This window comes from Bos javanicus, chromosome 22, assembly GCF_032452875.1.
Source record: "Bos javanicus breed banteng chromosome 22, ARS-OSU_banteng_1.0, whole genome shotgun sequence".
In the NCBI taxonomy this organism is placed as follows: Eukaryota; Metazoa; Chordata; class Mammalia; order Artiodactyla; family Bovidae; genus Bos; species Bos javanicus.
Genome location: NC_083889.1, coordinates 6,892,658 through 6,909,025, shown reverse-complemented (window position 1 = coordinate 6,909,025; position 16,368 = coordinate 6,892,658). Strand labels below are relative to the sequence as shown.

Below are 16,368 nucleotides of genomic sequence, written 5' to 3'. Positions count from 1 at the left end.
CTACATGTAAACTGAATTATACATCACAGCCAATCAGAATTTCCCCCAGGAATGCAAAGATAGTTCCACATATGAAAATCAGTGCAATAACAAAATCCTAAAGCGATTAATCACCCTACATGATTGTCTTAATAGACAAATAAATTAAAGGTAACTTCTTCTATTTGAGGGAGAAGGCAATGGCACCCCACTCCAGTACTCTTGCCTGGAAAATCAATATCATCTCTGGTGGCTCAAACAGTAAAGAATTTGCCTGCAATGCAGGAGACCTGGGTTTGATCCCTGGATGAGGAAGATCCCCTGGAGGAGGGGAATGGCTACCCACTCCAGTATTCTTGCCTGGGGAATTCCATGAACAGAGGAGCCTGGCAGGTTACAAACCATGGGGTTGCAAAGATTTGGACATGACTGAGTAACTAACACTTATCTATAAAAACCCCAGCTAATGTTACATTTAATGATAAAACCTAATACTCTCCTCCTAAGATTGGGAACAAGATGATATCTGCTCTTGCCACTTCAACATTCAATTTCTTGCAATAAGTCAAGAAAATGAAGTAAAAAGCATCCAGACTGCAAACAAATGTAAAACTATCTCTTTACAGACAGTATGCTCCCATAGATAGAAAACGCTAAGGAGTCCACTAACCGTCTATTAGATCTAATAAATGATTTCAACACGATTGAGGATACAAGATCAATAAACAGAAATCAATTGTATTTCTATCCACTTGCAGTGAACAATCTGAAAATGAAATTAATAATTACATTTGAAATAGTATCACAAAGGGTAGGACACTTAGCAACACACTGAAGAAAAATAGTATAAAACTCGTACTCTGAAAGTTACTTGACATTGTTGAAAGAAGTTTTAGAAGATCTAAATAAATGGAAAAACCTTCCATGCTCATGGATCACAAGACTTTATATTATTATTAAAATGGCAAGACTCTCCAAATTTATCTACAGATTCAATGTCATTCTTATTAGAATCTCAGCTAACTTCTTTGTGGAAACCGAAAAGCTGATTATAAAGTTCTTGTGGAACTACAACAATTCAAAATAATCCTGAAAAAGAACGAGTGGGAAGACTGCTGGAATACAACATGGTACATCCACTTTGGAAAATAGCCGGGCAGTTCCTCAAACAATTAAACAGTTACCATGTGACCCAGCAATCCCACTCTTAGGTATATTCCCAAGCGAAATAAAAACACGTCCATACACAAAACTTGTATACAAATGTGCACAGCAGCAGGATTCACAATTGCCAAAAGGTGGAAACAACCCAAATATCCATCAATGATAAATGGATAAACAAAATGTGATTGAGTGGTTAGGACTCCGTGCTTGCACTGCAGGGGGCATGGGTTCGATCCCTGGTCGGGGAACTAAGATCCCGTATGCCACATGGTGCACCCCCAGCGAACAAACAAATCAACAAAAAACCAAAATATGGTATATCCTTTCCATGGATTATTTGTTAGCTATAAAAAGCAATGAAGTACTGATATATGCTATAAATAGATAAACCGATACACACTCTACTAAGTGAAAGAAGCTAGTTACAGAAGACCACATATATGAGTCTACTTACATGAAATCTCCAGAACAGGAAAAGTTATAGAGACAGAAAGTCAATTAGCAGTAGCTCAGGACTGGAGGAGATTCGGGGTAGAAAGTAACAGCTAAAGGGTACAGGGTTTCTTTTTGAGGTGATGAAAATATTCTAAAAATGAGGTGACGGTTGCACAAGTCTAAAAACATACGGAAATCCACTGAACTGTACACTTCAATCGGTAATTGTATGACATGTCACCAAGGTGTAAATAAAGCCATTTAAAAAATAATATAATGGGAAGAAGAAACCTTAGCAACTTCTGATATCTTTCTTCAGACTCTGCCTGTCCACTTCAGCTGACAGATCCTATACGTACGACAGTGTAAATACCCAGCACCTCTATCAGCTTTATCCTTCCACGTTCCGCCTCCAGATCACCCCCCCACCCGCCACACAGCCCATTTTCTGTCATTTGAGAAAAGAAGCATCGAGATGAGAAGCACAGCCTTCTTGCAGCTTGAAGGTGAGTTTTAGAGGCCAGGAGGACCGGAGGCAGAGAGGGCCACCCAGCAGTGGGAAATTCAGGGCTGAAGCAGCCAAGGAGGCGGGGCGGGTAGGCTGGAAGGGCGTCGGGCCCCAGCGCCCAGCCGGCGTCCTGACCCGTGCGGGCGGAGCGCAACCGGGCCACTCCCTTACCGACAGGGGCCAGCTGATACAGGTGAGCACGCGGGGCAGGCGGAAGAGGTGCGCCAGGTAGAAGGCGAGGATCATGATCAAGTTGCAAATGGTGACCACCTCAAAGTAGCTGTAGGCGCTGTAGCTCGTCCACAGAGAGCTCCTCACGCAGATGAAGGCGATCAGCAGCGTGGCCTGGGGTGGGAACACGGAGACATCAGAGGAACGCCCACCCGAGATGGGCACCCAGGGCACGAACGACCAAACAACAGGGACTTCCCTGGAGGTCAATGGTTAAGACTCTGCACTTCCACTGCAGGGGGCTCGGGTTCGATCCCTGGTCAGGGAACTAACATCCCACATGCCCAAAAAAACAAAATAAGATAAAATGAACACAGGGATAAGACAGATTTATAAAACGAAACAAGAGGAACACAACCAACCACAGGGAACTGAGGAGCTGCCACAATTGAGGTTACTTCCTCACAAATTGGCAAGGAACAGCAGTTTCCCCACAGGACAAGGCTTTGATGCACAAGCCCCTGGGAACACTGAGGATGGGAGGGAGTGGCATGTCTGCTCTAAGGAGTCTATGCAGCAGCAGGGTGCAACCTTAGAGAGAAGGCAGGAATTCTGGAGAGAGCCAGGCAGGACCACTCCCCTTATCTGCTCAACCTCCAGAGTTGGTCAGATAGTGGCCCCCAGGTTTACATGTGAGGCTGACCTAGGAAGTTGCCAATACTTGACTATTTTTGACCCACCAAGATGTCCCTTCATACAAATAACCTACCAGCTGGCAGACAGTAAGTTACTGTTGACAGGAAATCAAATAACAATCCAGCAAAGAAGACAGATAAGAGAATTTTATTTGAGTCAAGCTGAGGATGATAGCCTGGCAAACAGATTCTCAGAAACTCTGCGAACTCCTCCACTGAGCAGAAGTCAGAGGTGCGGTTTCATACATTTTTGAGACAAAGAAATTATGTATCATATTGACAGGTCAGCATTGAGTACACAATTCACTGAAGTGTTTTTGTTTTTTTCAATTATGCATGTACAGATAAGCCTTTGGTCAGTGTGGGCCCTTGTTTGAGATGGAAAAGAAATATATTAATCATAGAGTTATAAAGAATCTGAAGAAAGAGGCCTTCTTCTCAAAGATTGAGTCCATCTCTCTGCTTTGAGGAGGTCTGGTTAATGAATAACATAGATTCACACTGCACTCTGGGAAAGGCCCACGAAGGCGGCATGTCCTTAGTTGCTGCTGCTGCTAGTGCTGCGTGGTTTCAGTTGTGTCCGACTCTGTGCGACCCCATAGATGGCAGCCCACCAGGCTCCCCTATCCCTGGGATTCTCCAGGCAAGAACACTGGAGTCGGTTGCCATTTCCTTCTCCAATGCATGGAAGTGAAAAGTGAAAGTGAAGTCGCTCAGTCGTGTCCGACTCTAGCAACCCCATGGACTGCAGCTCACCAGGCTCCTCCATCCATGGGATTTTCTAGGCAAAAGTACTGGAGTGGGGTGCCATTGCCTTCTCCGTGTCCTTAGTTACTGCTGGCTTTTTTTTCCTTCTGTCTCAGTTTGACTGTTCTGCCATGGAAGATTTACCCCATCGTTATCGTGTACTGACTGGTTGATCTCTCCACCATGACCAAGTAATCCAAGCCTATGTCCCAACCAGTAACGCTGAAGAAGCTGAAGTCGAACGGTTCTATGAAGACTTACAAGACCTTTTAGAACTAACACCCCAAAAAGATGTCCTTTTCATTACAGGGGACTGGAATGCAAAAGTAGGAAGTCAAGAAACACCTGGAGTAACAGGCAAGTTTGGCCTTGGAATACGGAATGAAGCAGGGCAAAGACTAATAGAGTTTTGCCAAGAAAATGCACTGATCATAACAAACACCCTCTTCCAACAACACAAGAGAAGACTCTATACATGGACATCACCAGATGGTCAACACCGAAATCAGATTGATTATATTCTTTGCAGCCAAAGATGGAGAAGCTGTATACAGTCAGCAAAAACAAGACTGGGAGCTGACTGTGGCTCAGACCATGAACTCCTTATTGCCAAATTCAGACTGAAATTGAAGAAAGTAGGGAAAACCACTAGACCATTCAGGTATGACCTAAATCAAATCCCTTATGATTATACAGTGGAAGTGAGAAATAGATTTAAGGGCCTAGATCTGACAGATAGAGTGCCTGATGAACTATGGAATGAGGTTTGTGACATTGTATAGGAGACAGGGATCAAGACCATCCCCATGGAAAAGAAATGCAAAAAAGCAAAATGGCTGTCCGGGGAGGCCTTACAAATAGCTGTGAAAAGAGGAGAAGCGAAAAGCAAAGGAGAAAAGGAAATATATAAACATCTGAATGCAGAGTTCCAAAGAACAGCAAGAAGAGATAAAGCCTTCTTCAGCGATCAATGCAAAGAAACAGAGGAAAACAACAGAATGGGAAAGACTAGGGATCTCTTCAAGAAAATTAGAGATACCAAGGGAACATTTCATGCAAAGATGGGCTCGATAAAGGACAGAAATGGTATGGACCTAACAGAAGCAGAAGATATTAAGAAGAGATGGCAAGAATACACAGAAAAACTGTACAAAAAAGATCTTCACGACCCAGATAATCACAATGGTGTGATCACTGACCTAGAGCCAGACATCCTGGAATGTGAAGTCAAGTGGGCCTTAGAAAGCATCACTACGAACAAAGCTAGTGGAGGTGATGGAATTCCAGTGGAGCTATTCCAAATCCTGAAAGATTATGCCATGAAAGTGCTGCACTCAATATGCCAGCAAATTTGGAAAACTCAGCAGTGGCCACAGGACTGGAAAAGGTCACTTTTCATTCCAATCCCAAAGAAAGGCAATGCTAAAGAATGCTCAAACTACTGCACAATTGCACTCATCTCACACGCTAGCAAAGTAATGCTCAAAATTCCCCAAGCCAAGCTTCAGCAATATGTGAACCGTGAACTTTCTGATGTTCAAGCTGGATGTAGAAAAGGCAGAGGAACCAGAGATTAAGTTGCCAACATCCGCTGGATCATCGAAAAAGGAAGAGAGTTCCAGAAAAGCATCTATTTCTGCTTTATTGACTATGCCAAAGCCTTTGATTGTGTGGATCACAATAAACTGTGGAAAATTCTTCAAGAGATGGGAATACCAGACCACCTGATCTGCCTCTTGAGAAATCTGTATGCAGGTCAGGAAGCAACAGTTAGAACTGGACATGGAACAACAGACTGGTTCCTAATAGGAAAAGGAGTTTGTCAAGGCTATATATTGTCACCCTATTTATTTAACTTATATGCAGAGTACATCATGAGAAACCCTGGGCTGGAAGAAGCACAAGCTGGAATCAAGATTGCTGGGAGAAATAGCAATAACCTCAGATATGCAGATGACACCACCCTTATGGCAGAAAGTGAAGAGGAACTAAAAAGCCTCTTGATGAAAGTGAAAGTGGAGAGTGAAAAAGTTGGCTTAAAGCTCAACATTCAGAAAACGAAGATCATGGCATCCGGTCCCATCACTTCATGGGAAATAGATGGGGAAACAGTGGAAACAGTGTCAGACTTTATTTTTCTGGGCTCCAAAATCACTGCAGATGGTGACTGCAGCCGTGAAATTAAAAGACACTTACTCCTTGGAAGGAAAGTTATGACCAACCTAGATAGCATATTCAAAAGTAAAGACATTACTTTGCCAACAAAGGTTTGTCTAGTCAAGGCTATGGTTTTTCCTGTGGTCATGTACGGATGTGAGAGTTGGACTGTGAAGAAGGCTGAGCCCCGAAGAATTGATGCTTTTGAACTGTGGTGTTGGAGAAGACTCTTGAGAGTCCCTTGGACTGCAAGGAGATCCAACCAGTCCATTCTGAAGGAGATCAGCCCTGGGATTTCTTTGGAAGGGATGATGCTAAAGCTGAAACTCCAGTACTTTGGCCACCTCATGCAAAGAGTTGACTCATTGGACAAGACTCTGATGCTGGGAGGGATTGGGGGCAAGAGGAGAAGGGGACGACAGAGGATGAGATGGCTGGATGGCATCACTGACTCGATGGACGTGAGTCTCAGTGAACTCTGGGAGTTGGTGATGGACAGGGAGGCCTGGCGTGCTGTGATTCATGGCGTCGCAAAGAGTCGGACACAACTAAGGGACTGATCTGATCTGATCTGACTGGCTGATGTACATGATCTCGTTGCGACAGTCCAGAACTCTGCCGAGTCAGCAAAATCCCCCCCATGTCTGCTTGTGGGGAAATGCAGGCAGACAGGCTCCATCATCAGCCCATGGCTACCCAGTTAGAGCTTTCCTGGTGGCTCAGACAGTAAACAATCTGCCTGCAATGCAGGAGACCCGTTTCAATAGCTGGGTTGGGAAGATCCGCTGGAGAAGGAAATGGCTACCCACTCCAGTATTCTTGCCTGGAGAATCCCATGGACTGAGGAGCCTGGTGAGCTACAGTCCATGGGGTCGCAAAGAGTTGGACACGACTGAGTGACTAACACCCAGTTTGTAAGCAGTGGAGGAGGGATCTGAATCCTAAGACTGTCTGATTCCAGGGATCATGTACCTCCACTTTGGATGCAGTTTTGCTCTCCAAAATGTAAGCCCTGACCACAAATGAGCTGAGGAGGCCAGACGCATCATCAAACGTGTGGGGATCCCGGCTACAAGGTGTTGCTTGCTCCACGCCCCGTCCCCCGGCATCCCGGGGCCTGCTATGAGAACTCACTAAGTATATTGTTACCTGAATGAATGAGTGTGCAGAAGTAATAAACTTGTGACCTAGTAATGAATGAGCAGGTTGGGTCATTTATTAGCAACATAAGCATACTATGGGAGGGACATCCCTGGTGGTCCAGCGGTTAAGACGACATGCATCCCATGCAGGGGATCCAGGTTCAATCCCTGGTTGGGGAACTAAGATCTCACATGCTGCACGGCATGGCCAAAAAAAAAAAGAATACCATGGGAGGGCAGACTGGAAGAGGGAAGAGAAGGCTGAGTTTCTGTGAAGGCCACTCACAGAGAACAAAGTCTTGCTCACCCCAAATGGGGATGAACTGATAACACACAGGTGTTAAACGTATGTAAAGTCTCGGTCAATATTAAAAGCACAACCAATTTAGGACAAAGGTTAAATCTTTCCTACTGCCTCTGGCCTACAGAACAGTGACTGTCCAAGGGCGTGTTGTGTTCTATGAGACAGTTGGTGATGTCTGCAGACATTCCTGGTGGTCACAGTGTGTGTGTATGTGTGTGTGTGTGTGTGTGTGTGTGTGTGTGGTGGGAGGATGCTGCCACCCCTCCATGCACAGGACAGATCCCATAATAAAGAACTATCTGGCTTCAAGTGTAGCCCTCAAGCTACTGTGCTGCCGTGGGGAAACCTCGCTGCAGAAAGTGAGCAGCTATAAAGAGAATTCAATCACGAAATCTAAGGCTGGCCAATGCTAAAAACACTGTTTTCTAAAGCTCCTCATTCTAGCATTCTATCAGGGGCCTAGGTTACAGGGACGTCAGCCAGCAAAGAACAGTTCAGCTTGAGGCCTAAAGTGGGCATGAAGAGTGTTCTACTTAACAGATCAAAGCAGAAGAATGTGGCCCTGACACATGGAGACCCTCAATGTTTGCATATTTCCCTTCGCTAATGAGCAGCCTGAGGATTTTCATTTTTTCGGTTCCTCTCCAGCCCACTGGCCACGGATGATATAATGATTCACGCCTTGAGGCTGTTTCAAAGCTCCAAAGGGAGTCTTTGCTTCACCTAGGAGTGTGCCTGATGGTCAGAGCTCGGCTGCTCCATCAACATCCCCCCATTTCCAGCCCTCTTCTATCTGGGGAGTGAGGTGGGGGGGTCCCTCCACCTGGCATGGATCCTCTCACACAGGCTGGGGTGGTTTAATTCAAAAATGCAAATAACCCAGGATTATGCAGTGTGATTTCGAGGTGGAGAAGCAATTTTGCACCTCATTGAATGCACAGATTAGAATCATTTTTACCAGTCTTTATCTGGGACTGAGTCTGCGGACACGCGGGTAAGTTTCCCCAAGCAACAGAAGGGGCCCAGGCAGGTTTTCCCCTCTGAGCCCCAGGGCTGAGCCGAGAAGCACACGATTGCTCTATGACCCCAACCCATCTCCATCTTCTCTGGGAACCCTGACTATGAAATAAGACTTCCCGAATTCTCATCCCTGGGTCTAAGGCCGCCAGTCATGCAGTCTTCTCCGTAAAGCCCGATTCTGGCCAATCTCGTTTAGAGGGCAGATGGTGTATACTCGTGCGTGCTACCAAAAGCTTCCTTTCTGCCCAAGGAGGCATCATTGCTACTTTAGCCAGCCAGCATCTTAGCTAGTGTACTTTATTCTAGGCTTTTCAGGAACTCCTCCAGGGCCAGTGAGTAACCTCTGCAAATGCCTTGAATCCTCCAGACGGACACTCAGGGCGCATGCGGAAGGGTGAAGCAAGAGAAAGGACAGACAGCGGAGAGAAAAGAGCTGGGATGTGGACAACTGATATATATACCAGTTTTATACATATATATACTTTTTCAGGTTCTTTTCCATTATGGGTTATTATAAGATACTGAATATAGTTCCCTGTTAAGTCCTTATTGTTTATCTATTAGGACCTGTTCGTGTTCCCAGTTAAAAAAGTCTGAACTCAGAGAAACTGAAGTGAAGCAGGCTGGAGAATTTCTGGAAGACACAATCGGTTCTGTTTAGAGTAATATCAGTGTGATACCACCTAAAGGACTCATTTGTTTCTCTGGCAGCCTCCTGTGTGTGTGTGTGTGTTAGTTGCTCAGTTACATCCGACTCTTTGCAACCCCACGGACTGTAGCTCAGCAGGCTCCTCTATTCATAGAATTCTCTGCTGCTGCTGCTAAGTTGCTTCAGTCGTGTCCGACTCTGTGCGACCTCATAGATGGTAGCCCACCAAGCTCCCCCATCCCTGGGAATTCTCTAGATCCTCTCATAAAGGTCTTTTCTTTTTTTTTTGGCTGTGCCATGCGGCTTGTGGGCTGAACCTAGGTCCTGGCAGTGAAGGCTCTGAGTCTTAACCATCAGGGAATTCCCAATCTGTTCTTTTATAACAAACTGTCAGGCAAGTTGAAAATAAGTCATCTAATATAAATGTCCAGGGGTTTAAAAGTCACGTTGCAAGAACCTTCAACTCAAAGCCATGTCTCTCGGACCTGCCATGGCACTGTTTGGAGACAGCCTGGCTTTCACTCAGATGAGAAACCACTCCTTCTCCCCTAGACGGAGTTCTTTCTGACTGCGTGCTATCAGAATTCTTCCTATGAGAAAGGAGATGAGTGTTGTGAAAGCAGCATGAGTTTCAATTTCACAGCAGATGAAACCAACTGAACATCACCCGAGAGAAATGACTGTCACCCTCTGAGAACTTGGGAAACTCATACAGGCAGATCTGAGGTCCATGGCCTCGTGCCAGGCAGTGGGCCCAGGTTTTCAGGCTGGGTGGGTCTCCTTCAAAGAGCAAATGGAAATCTGAAGTCTAAGACAATTTCTGGACAAGCTTCCAGAGGCGGTGCTCAGGAGATGAACTGCTCAGGGACATCCCCCCAGCAGGTCTGTCCCCTAACACCCTGCTCACGTCTGGCTGCAGATGGCACCACGCACCTTTGTGTGAGAGCCTGCCGGGGCTGGGTGCCGGCAGGTCACCACCCCACCCTCTCGCAGGGCTTTCCTTCTGACCTTGGAATAGTGTTTCAGTGAGAGACACAGGCAGGAGGAGGGAAAGTAAGTGATGAAAGGCAACATCAATAGGCCGCAGACCCGCTCTAAGAGGCTTTTCTGGAAAAGCCCAGGAGATGAAAGCTGAGCTTGCTCAAAAAGTCAGAGATGTGGCTGATGATGCCGTGATGGGGAAGTGTATCTGTAGATGTAAGCGGGCCCATCGGCGGCTCTGCCTGGGGGCGGGAGGACAGCAGGAGACTGCGATATTCCAGCTGCGGCTGAGCTCTGCCCTGGGCTCACGTACGCGCACTCCTGCCTGTCAGTGAAACCCCCTCCTCCAGTCTCCAGAAAATGGGCCCGCGCCAGCTCATGGAAAGGCATGTGTCAACGGACTGTTCCGTGGTAAAATTCATTTGTTTTATTTTCTTGTATTATAAAGATCACATATGAGGAATTCCCTGGCAGTCCAGTGGTTAGGACTCCACGTTTCCACTGCAGGGGGCACAGGTTCGATCCCTGGTCAGGGAACTAAGATCCCTCAAGCTGCATGGAACTGGCCCCCTTCCCCCCCCGTCCCCGCCAAAAAAATTCCATACAAAGTTGTAAAAGGCGCTTTATGATACCTCGTGGAGATCTTTAACGGCATTCTACCCAGGCCCAGGGATAAGTGCTCTAGGAGGCAAATCCTGTTGTCCTCTTACAAGGAAAATAAGGCACAGAGAGGTTAAGTGACTTGCTGAACGTCACACAGCAGGGCAGCAGGGCCAGCTGTGCCCTGGCACATGGCTGCACACCCCTGCTCCCCACCACACCGCCCAGCCCATGGGACCTGCTTGTGTCTCTCCAGGCCCCTCTCCCGGCTCCTGGCCTCTGTTTTCAGCCCAGGGCTTGAACTCTCTGTCTGCTTCCCACTGGGAGCAAGCACAGAACAACCTGTGGGACCCTGGATAATAGAAAGGAAACCTGCCTTGACTCCAGTGCTCTCACACTGGGAGGCAGGGCTCTGGGGCTCCAACTCAGAAAGTTGGGGCCCTTTAGAAATGACAGTCATGTCAGGCATCCTGCTTACATAATAGGGTCACTCTAAAATACACAGAATAGAAAATCAATTCATGAAGTGTCTAAAAAAACAAAAAATCACCCATAGTCCCATTTCTCAGAGATAACTACCACCTCTGGAGTTTAGGGTATTTCTTTCTACATATGGATGTTTTGAGCACGTATGTATTATTTTTTCAGAGAAGGCAATGGCAACCCACTCCAGTACTCTTGCCTGGGAAATCCCATGGACGGAGGAGCCTGGTAGGCTACAGTCCATGGGCTCACGAAGAGTCGGACATGACTGAGCGACTTCACTTTCTACCTTTCATTTTCATGCATTGGAGAAGGAAATGGCAACCCACTCCAGTGTTCTTGCCTGGAGAATCCCAGGGATGGGGGAGCCTGGTGGGCTGCCGTCTATGGGGTCACACAGAGTCGGACACAACTGCTGTAACTTAGCATCAGCAGTATTATTTTTCCTTTTCAAAGACTGGATTGCATGCTATATACAGTTGTTTAAAATAATTTTTATTTAGTTTTGGCTGCGCTAGATAAATTTTACTTATTTATTGTTGCCGCGTGGGCTTTTCTCTAGTTGCGGTGAGTGGGGGCTACTCTCCAGACGTGGTGCACGGGCCTCTCATCGCAGTGGCTTCCCTGTTGTAGAGCGTGGGCTCTAGGCATGCAGGCTTCAGAAGCTGCGGCTTTAGAGTGCAGGCTCAGTAGCTGTGGCACATGGCCCGAGTTGCTCTGCAGCACGTGGGATCTTCCAGGATCAGGGATCAAATCCGTGTCCCCTGCACTGGCAGGCAGATTTTTTTTTTTTTATTTTTTTTACCACTGAGCCACCAGGGAAACCCCTACACACTGTTTTATACCCTACTTTTCATTTTTTGGAAGGCTTTTTTTTTTATGTGGACCATCTTGAAAGTCTTTAATGAATTTGTTACAATATCGCTTCTGGTTTCTTTTTATGTCTTTTTTTTTTTTTTTTGCCCAGGAGGCTTATGGGATCTTAACTCCCTAACCAGGGATGGAACCTGTGCCCCCTGCACTGGAAAGCGGCATCCTGACCACTGGACCACCGGGGAAGTCCTGATACCCTGCTTTTTAAAAAGATGAGTATTTTATCATTTGTAGTCTCTCCTCACTCATTTATTCTGCTTCAAGCCCCAGCAAGCAAGATCTTTCATCTGTTTAGTGTTTATCGTCTGTCACCCCTGACTGTAAGCCCCATGATGCTGAGGGTTTTGGTCTGTTTTACTCACTGTCGGTGTTCCCAAGTCAGGACCTTGAATGGCACGTGGATTCTCCACAGATAATGTTTTTGGTTGGAATGAATGAATACAGTTTACAGTCCACCCACTCCTGAGGCCTTCCACCTTCCAGGCACCCGGCAGGACCACGCTCTTGCTCCCTGATGCTGAGAAGGGGAGAGAGAGAGAAAGCATCGCCCGGGACAGGCCCCAGTGTTAACACATGGGAGGGGACCGGTGCGTGCAGGCTTCTCTGGTGCCTCTGAGACAGGTGCAGGCTCTGACCCCAGAAACAAGGGGTCATCAGGAAGCTCTGCAAAACACACACACACACATTCAGGTGCGGATCAGGCCACAGTGGTGTGTGACCAGCCGGCCACCCCCGCCCTGGGCACTCTTCTCTGTATGCAGTTCAGTGGTGGGCACAAGGGCAGGGCCCAGGACCAATTCCTTGCTGCACCCACAGGGCCCAGCACAGAGGGGGCCTTCGATGATGGGCGCAGGACTGAATTTGGGGCAAAACTGGATTCTCACCAGCGCCCCAGTGTAAACATGGCTTGTGGGTGGACTGCAGCCTCTTCTCTGCAATCACGTGGCCTTAGCTCTTGGGTTTCAGGAGTCAGCACTGAACGCAGGGGTTTGCTTTGGGGGCACAAGCGGGAGGGGTGCTGCCTTAGTAGGGGCCACCACAGCAAGCACGTAGAGTGCTGGGCGACCGAGACACACCCTGGGACTTCCTCGGTGGGCCAGTGGTTAAAACTCTGCTTTTCCAACGCAGGGGGCCCAGTTTCAATCTCTAGCTGGGGAAATAAGATCCCGCATGCCATGTGGTGCAGCAAAAAAAAAAAAAAAAAAAAGGACACACACACACACACCCTGAAATATTTATGGATGAGATAAACACAGCAGTACAGCAGCGGCTTCTTCAGAATTATATGGGAGCAAGTGTGCAGGAGGGATATTTTGGGAATGACGGAAAAAATCTAAAATGGGATTACGGTGATGGTTGCACAACCCTGTCAATTTACTAAAAATTACTGAAGTGTACGCTTAAAACGAGGAGCTTTTACGGTATGTACATGATACATCAACAAAGCTATTAAAAACACAAAGGGAAGTCTAAGGAGGTGAAGATATAGTTCAAGGAGGATGGAAGGAATTCCCTGGTGGTGCAGAGGTTAGGACTCCAAGCTTCACTGCAGGGGGCAAGGGTTCCATCCCTGGTCAGGAAACTGAGATCCCATGTGCCACGAGGTACAGGAAAAAAAAAATCAAGGAGGATTGGGCATGAGCTGGTGGTGACTGCTGCCACAGTTAACGCAGGTAAAGATGCGATGAGAATAACTTCCAGTAACACACAGAGTGTCCTGGTGCTTCACCCCCAAATACACACAGTGAACCAGAAGTAACAGTTAGCAGTGAACTAACGCCTGAGGATTAACACTAAGCACGCTTGGGAGGCACTGCCAGATTTAACACCCAACTGGCATGTATCTAAAAAGAATTAGCACATCTGTTGATCCAGTAACGTCACTTTTACTAAATTATCCTATTGAAACAGGAAGTCCTTAACCGAGGAACCACAGTATTAATTTAGAATGGGGGAAAACAGAAAATACACGAAATGCTCTCTCTCTCTTTTTTAAAGATTCTAAAACCTAGAGAATGGGATGAAAAGACCCCCACCCCCAGTGTGACCCCCCCCCAGGGTCTGACTCAAGAGTAGGAGCTAGTGTTTCTCAGAGGTTCCCTGATGAATCATTAAAAGAAAATAAGAGAGACTGCTGAGAATCTTCTCCAGGACTGGGGGTGCAGGGGCAGGGTCAACGGCCCTTGCTGGGACGTGAGCTTTCTACAAAGTGCTGAAATGAGGAAGCTTATTCTCAGGGATCCCTACTGCTCATCAGGTACCGCCCACGAGCCTGGCCCCAGGTTGTACTCTTAGGCAGATGAGGAAACGGAGATGTGGGAAGTGCCCGCCCCGGGCCATAGAACTGTTTGCCCAGGACGGGATTCAGTCTTTTCCACCCAATTCCACAGTTTGGTTCTTAATCACAGAACCCTGCTTCTGCCCCCTTTTATGTTTTTTTTTTTTTTCTCCCCAGGCTGAGGTCCCAGGTGGTGGTCCCAGCGGTAAAGAACCTGCCTACCAATGCAAGAGATGAAAGAGATGTGGGTTGGATCCCTGGGTCTGGAAGATCCCCTGGAGGAGGGCATCGCAATCCACTCCAGTATTCTTGCCTGGAGAATCCCAGGAGCCCAGTGGCTACAGTCCATGGGGTTGGAAAGAGTCAGACACGACTGGAGCAACTTAACACGCATGCATGTGGGACCGGGCAGATGACCTCGCTGGCAAAGCTTTAATAAAGCTCTACCTGAGGACTCAGTGGTCTGGGGTAGGAGACAGGAGGGACTGGACTCCACAAGAGCTTAAACTCCCTGCAGCCAGATATTCTGACGCCCTCGGCCTCAGCAGTGAGGGGTAGGAGGAACATCTCACCCCTCCTTGCTGCATGCCAGCTGACTGCGCTTTCAGAGAATAGCCGTAGCAACAATTCCAGGCTCCTGTGCTCTTCTAGACCCTGGCCGCTCCTCACCCAGAAGCAGAATGCATCCCCTGCCTTGAACCTGGGTTGCCTGAATGGCCTCCTGGCAGGTGGTCAAAGTGACACCACAGGCCTTCCACGGCTGGGTCAGGGACCCTGATGCCACTTCCCTGAGCCCCCCTCCCGTCTGCGAATGCACCCCTGGAGCTCTCCCACCAGGTCACTTGGGGAGGCCGAGAGTGGGTGTCTGGCCAAAGCCCCAGCTGAGGGTGGGTTACCAGTCAGCACCTAGCTCAATACACGAGAAAGCAAAGCCTTCGCTCCTCAGGCACCAGCTCTCAAGTTCTCCCAGCTGCCCAGTCACCATGGAGCAAAGACAAAGCCCTGTTCACCGTGTCCCGCCCACACTCCTGACCCAAATAATCTGTGAGCCTAGCCAATGGCTGTTTTACACACACTAACTTTAGCGGTAATTTGCGGTACAACCATAGTAGCTGGAGCAGGCGCTTAAACCAAAAAAAAAAAAAAAGGTCCCGCCTGGCCTGTTTTGAAAGTTGCATATGCATTGTTCTGGGTTTCGTGTTTTGATTCTTGTGCAAAGGGAAGTTGAGGTCCGTTCAGAGGGCAGCGGGGGGCCCAGGTGAGGGATCACATCTGGGTCCCCACCTGGGACCCTGGTGTAGACACAGCCCCTTGGCCGAGGGCTCTCGGGCGGCTCAGCTAGAAGGCAGCTGTTGCCTCCAAGAACCCGGTCGCCGACGATTACACAGCATAGCCGCTGGCTGCAGTGGGGATGGCTGAGGACGGCTCCATAAATCCCCACCTCCATCCCATGTCACACCCCCAAAAAGATGCTTGACCTGGAGGGACCTCAACGAGAGGCTCTGCTGGGGCGACAACTGCTGGGTCTGGATGCTCTGGGCTCAGCTGAGAAAAATGAAAAAATGCCACCGACAGTTTCAGAGGCTACCTCCGCCAGCTCTAGGTCTGGGCTCCCCTGCAGTGGCATCTAAGAAGGAACTGTCTGGTGGCAGACACTCAGACAGTGCTGAAACTCAGTTACCCCAGATGAACCCAGTCCAGATCGGACGAGAAGCCAGCCTCCAGACACAGAAGCAAGCCGGGGTCATGATCAGCAGGGCCAACCGCAGCTGACCTCCACCACGTGAGCAGTGAAGACCTGGTGATGCCGCCAAGATTTTAGGACCGTTTGTCATGCAGCATAAGCTAACTGATGCATCTGTTTTCAGAACTTCCCTGGTTTCCCATTCAGGCAACCCCAGTTTTTACAGTGGAAAGAAGAATAAAGTTATTTATTCAGTCATTATTTATTGAGTCCTAACGATGTTCCCAGCCCTGCTTAGGAACACAAGGTTACGCTGGTTTCCATTTTGCCAAGGGTGATCCTGAGGAAACCTTGACTCAGGAGGGAGAGAGTTACGCCATTCAGTGCTTTGCCCAGATCCTGGTGAAGTAAATATTTGGAGAAGCTGTGTGGCCCAGCCCCAGCAGGAGGCCTGGCATCCAGCCCTGGGCGCCTGCCAGAAGTAAGTGCCTGCTGGAT

The 16,368-nt window shown here is 47.9% G+C and overlaps 1 protein-coding gene across 7 annotated transcripts in view; it reads right to left on the bottom strand.

Moving 5' to 3' along the window:
- CMTM7 (CKLF like MARVEL transmembrane domain containing 7) overlaps positions 1–16,368 on the bottom strand; it is a 131,151-nt gene that overhangs the window by 90,543 nt on the left and 24,240 nt on the right. For all 7 annotated transcript variants that reach the window (XR_009732399.1, XM_061395742.1, XM_061395744.1 and 4 more), the window contains exon 2: positions 2,258–2,431. Coding sequence is in view for 6 of the 7 variants with exons in the window: in XM_061395742.1 (XP_061251726.1) it covers positions 2,258–2,431 (174 nt within the window). In the remaining variant the exon portion in view is untranslated. The remainder of the gene's footprint in view (positions 1–2,257; positions 2,432–16,368) is intronic.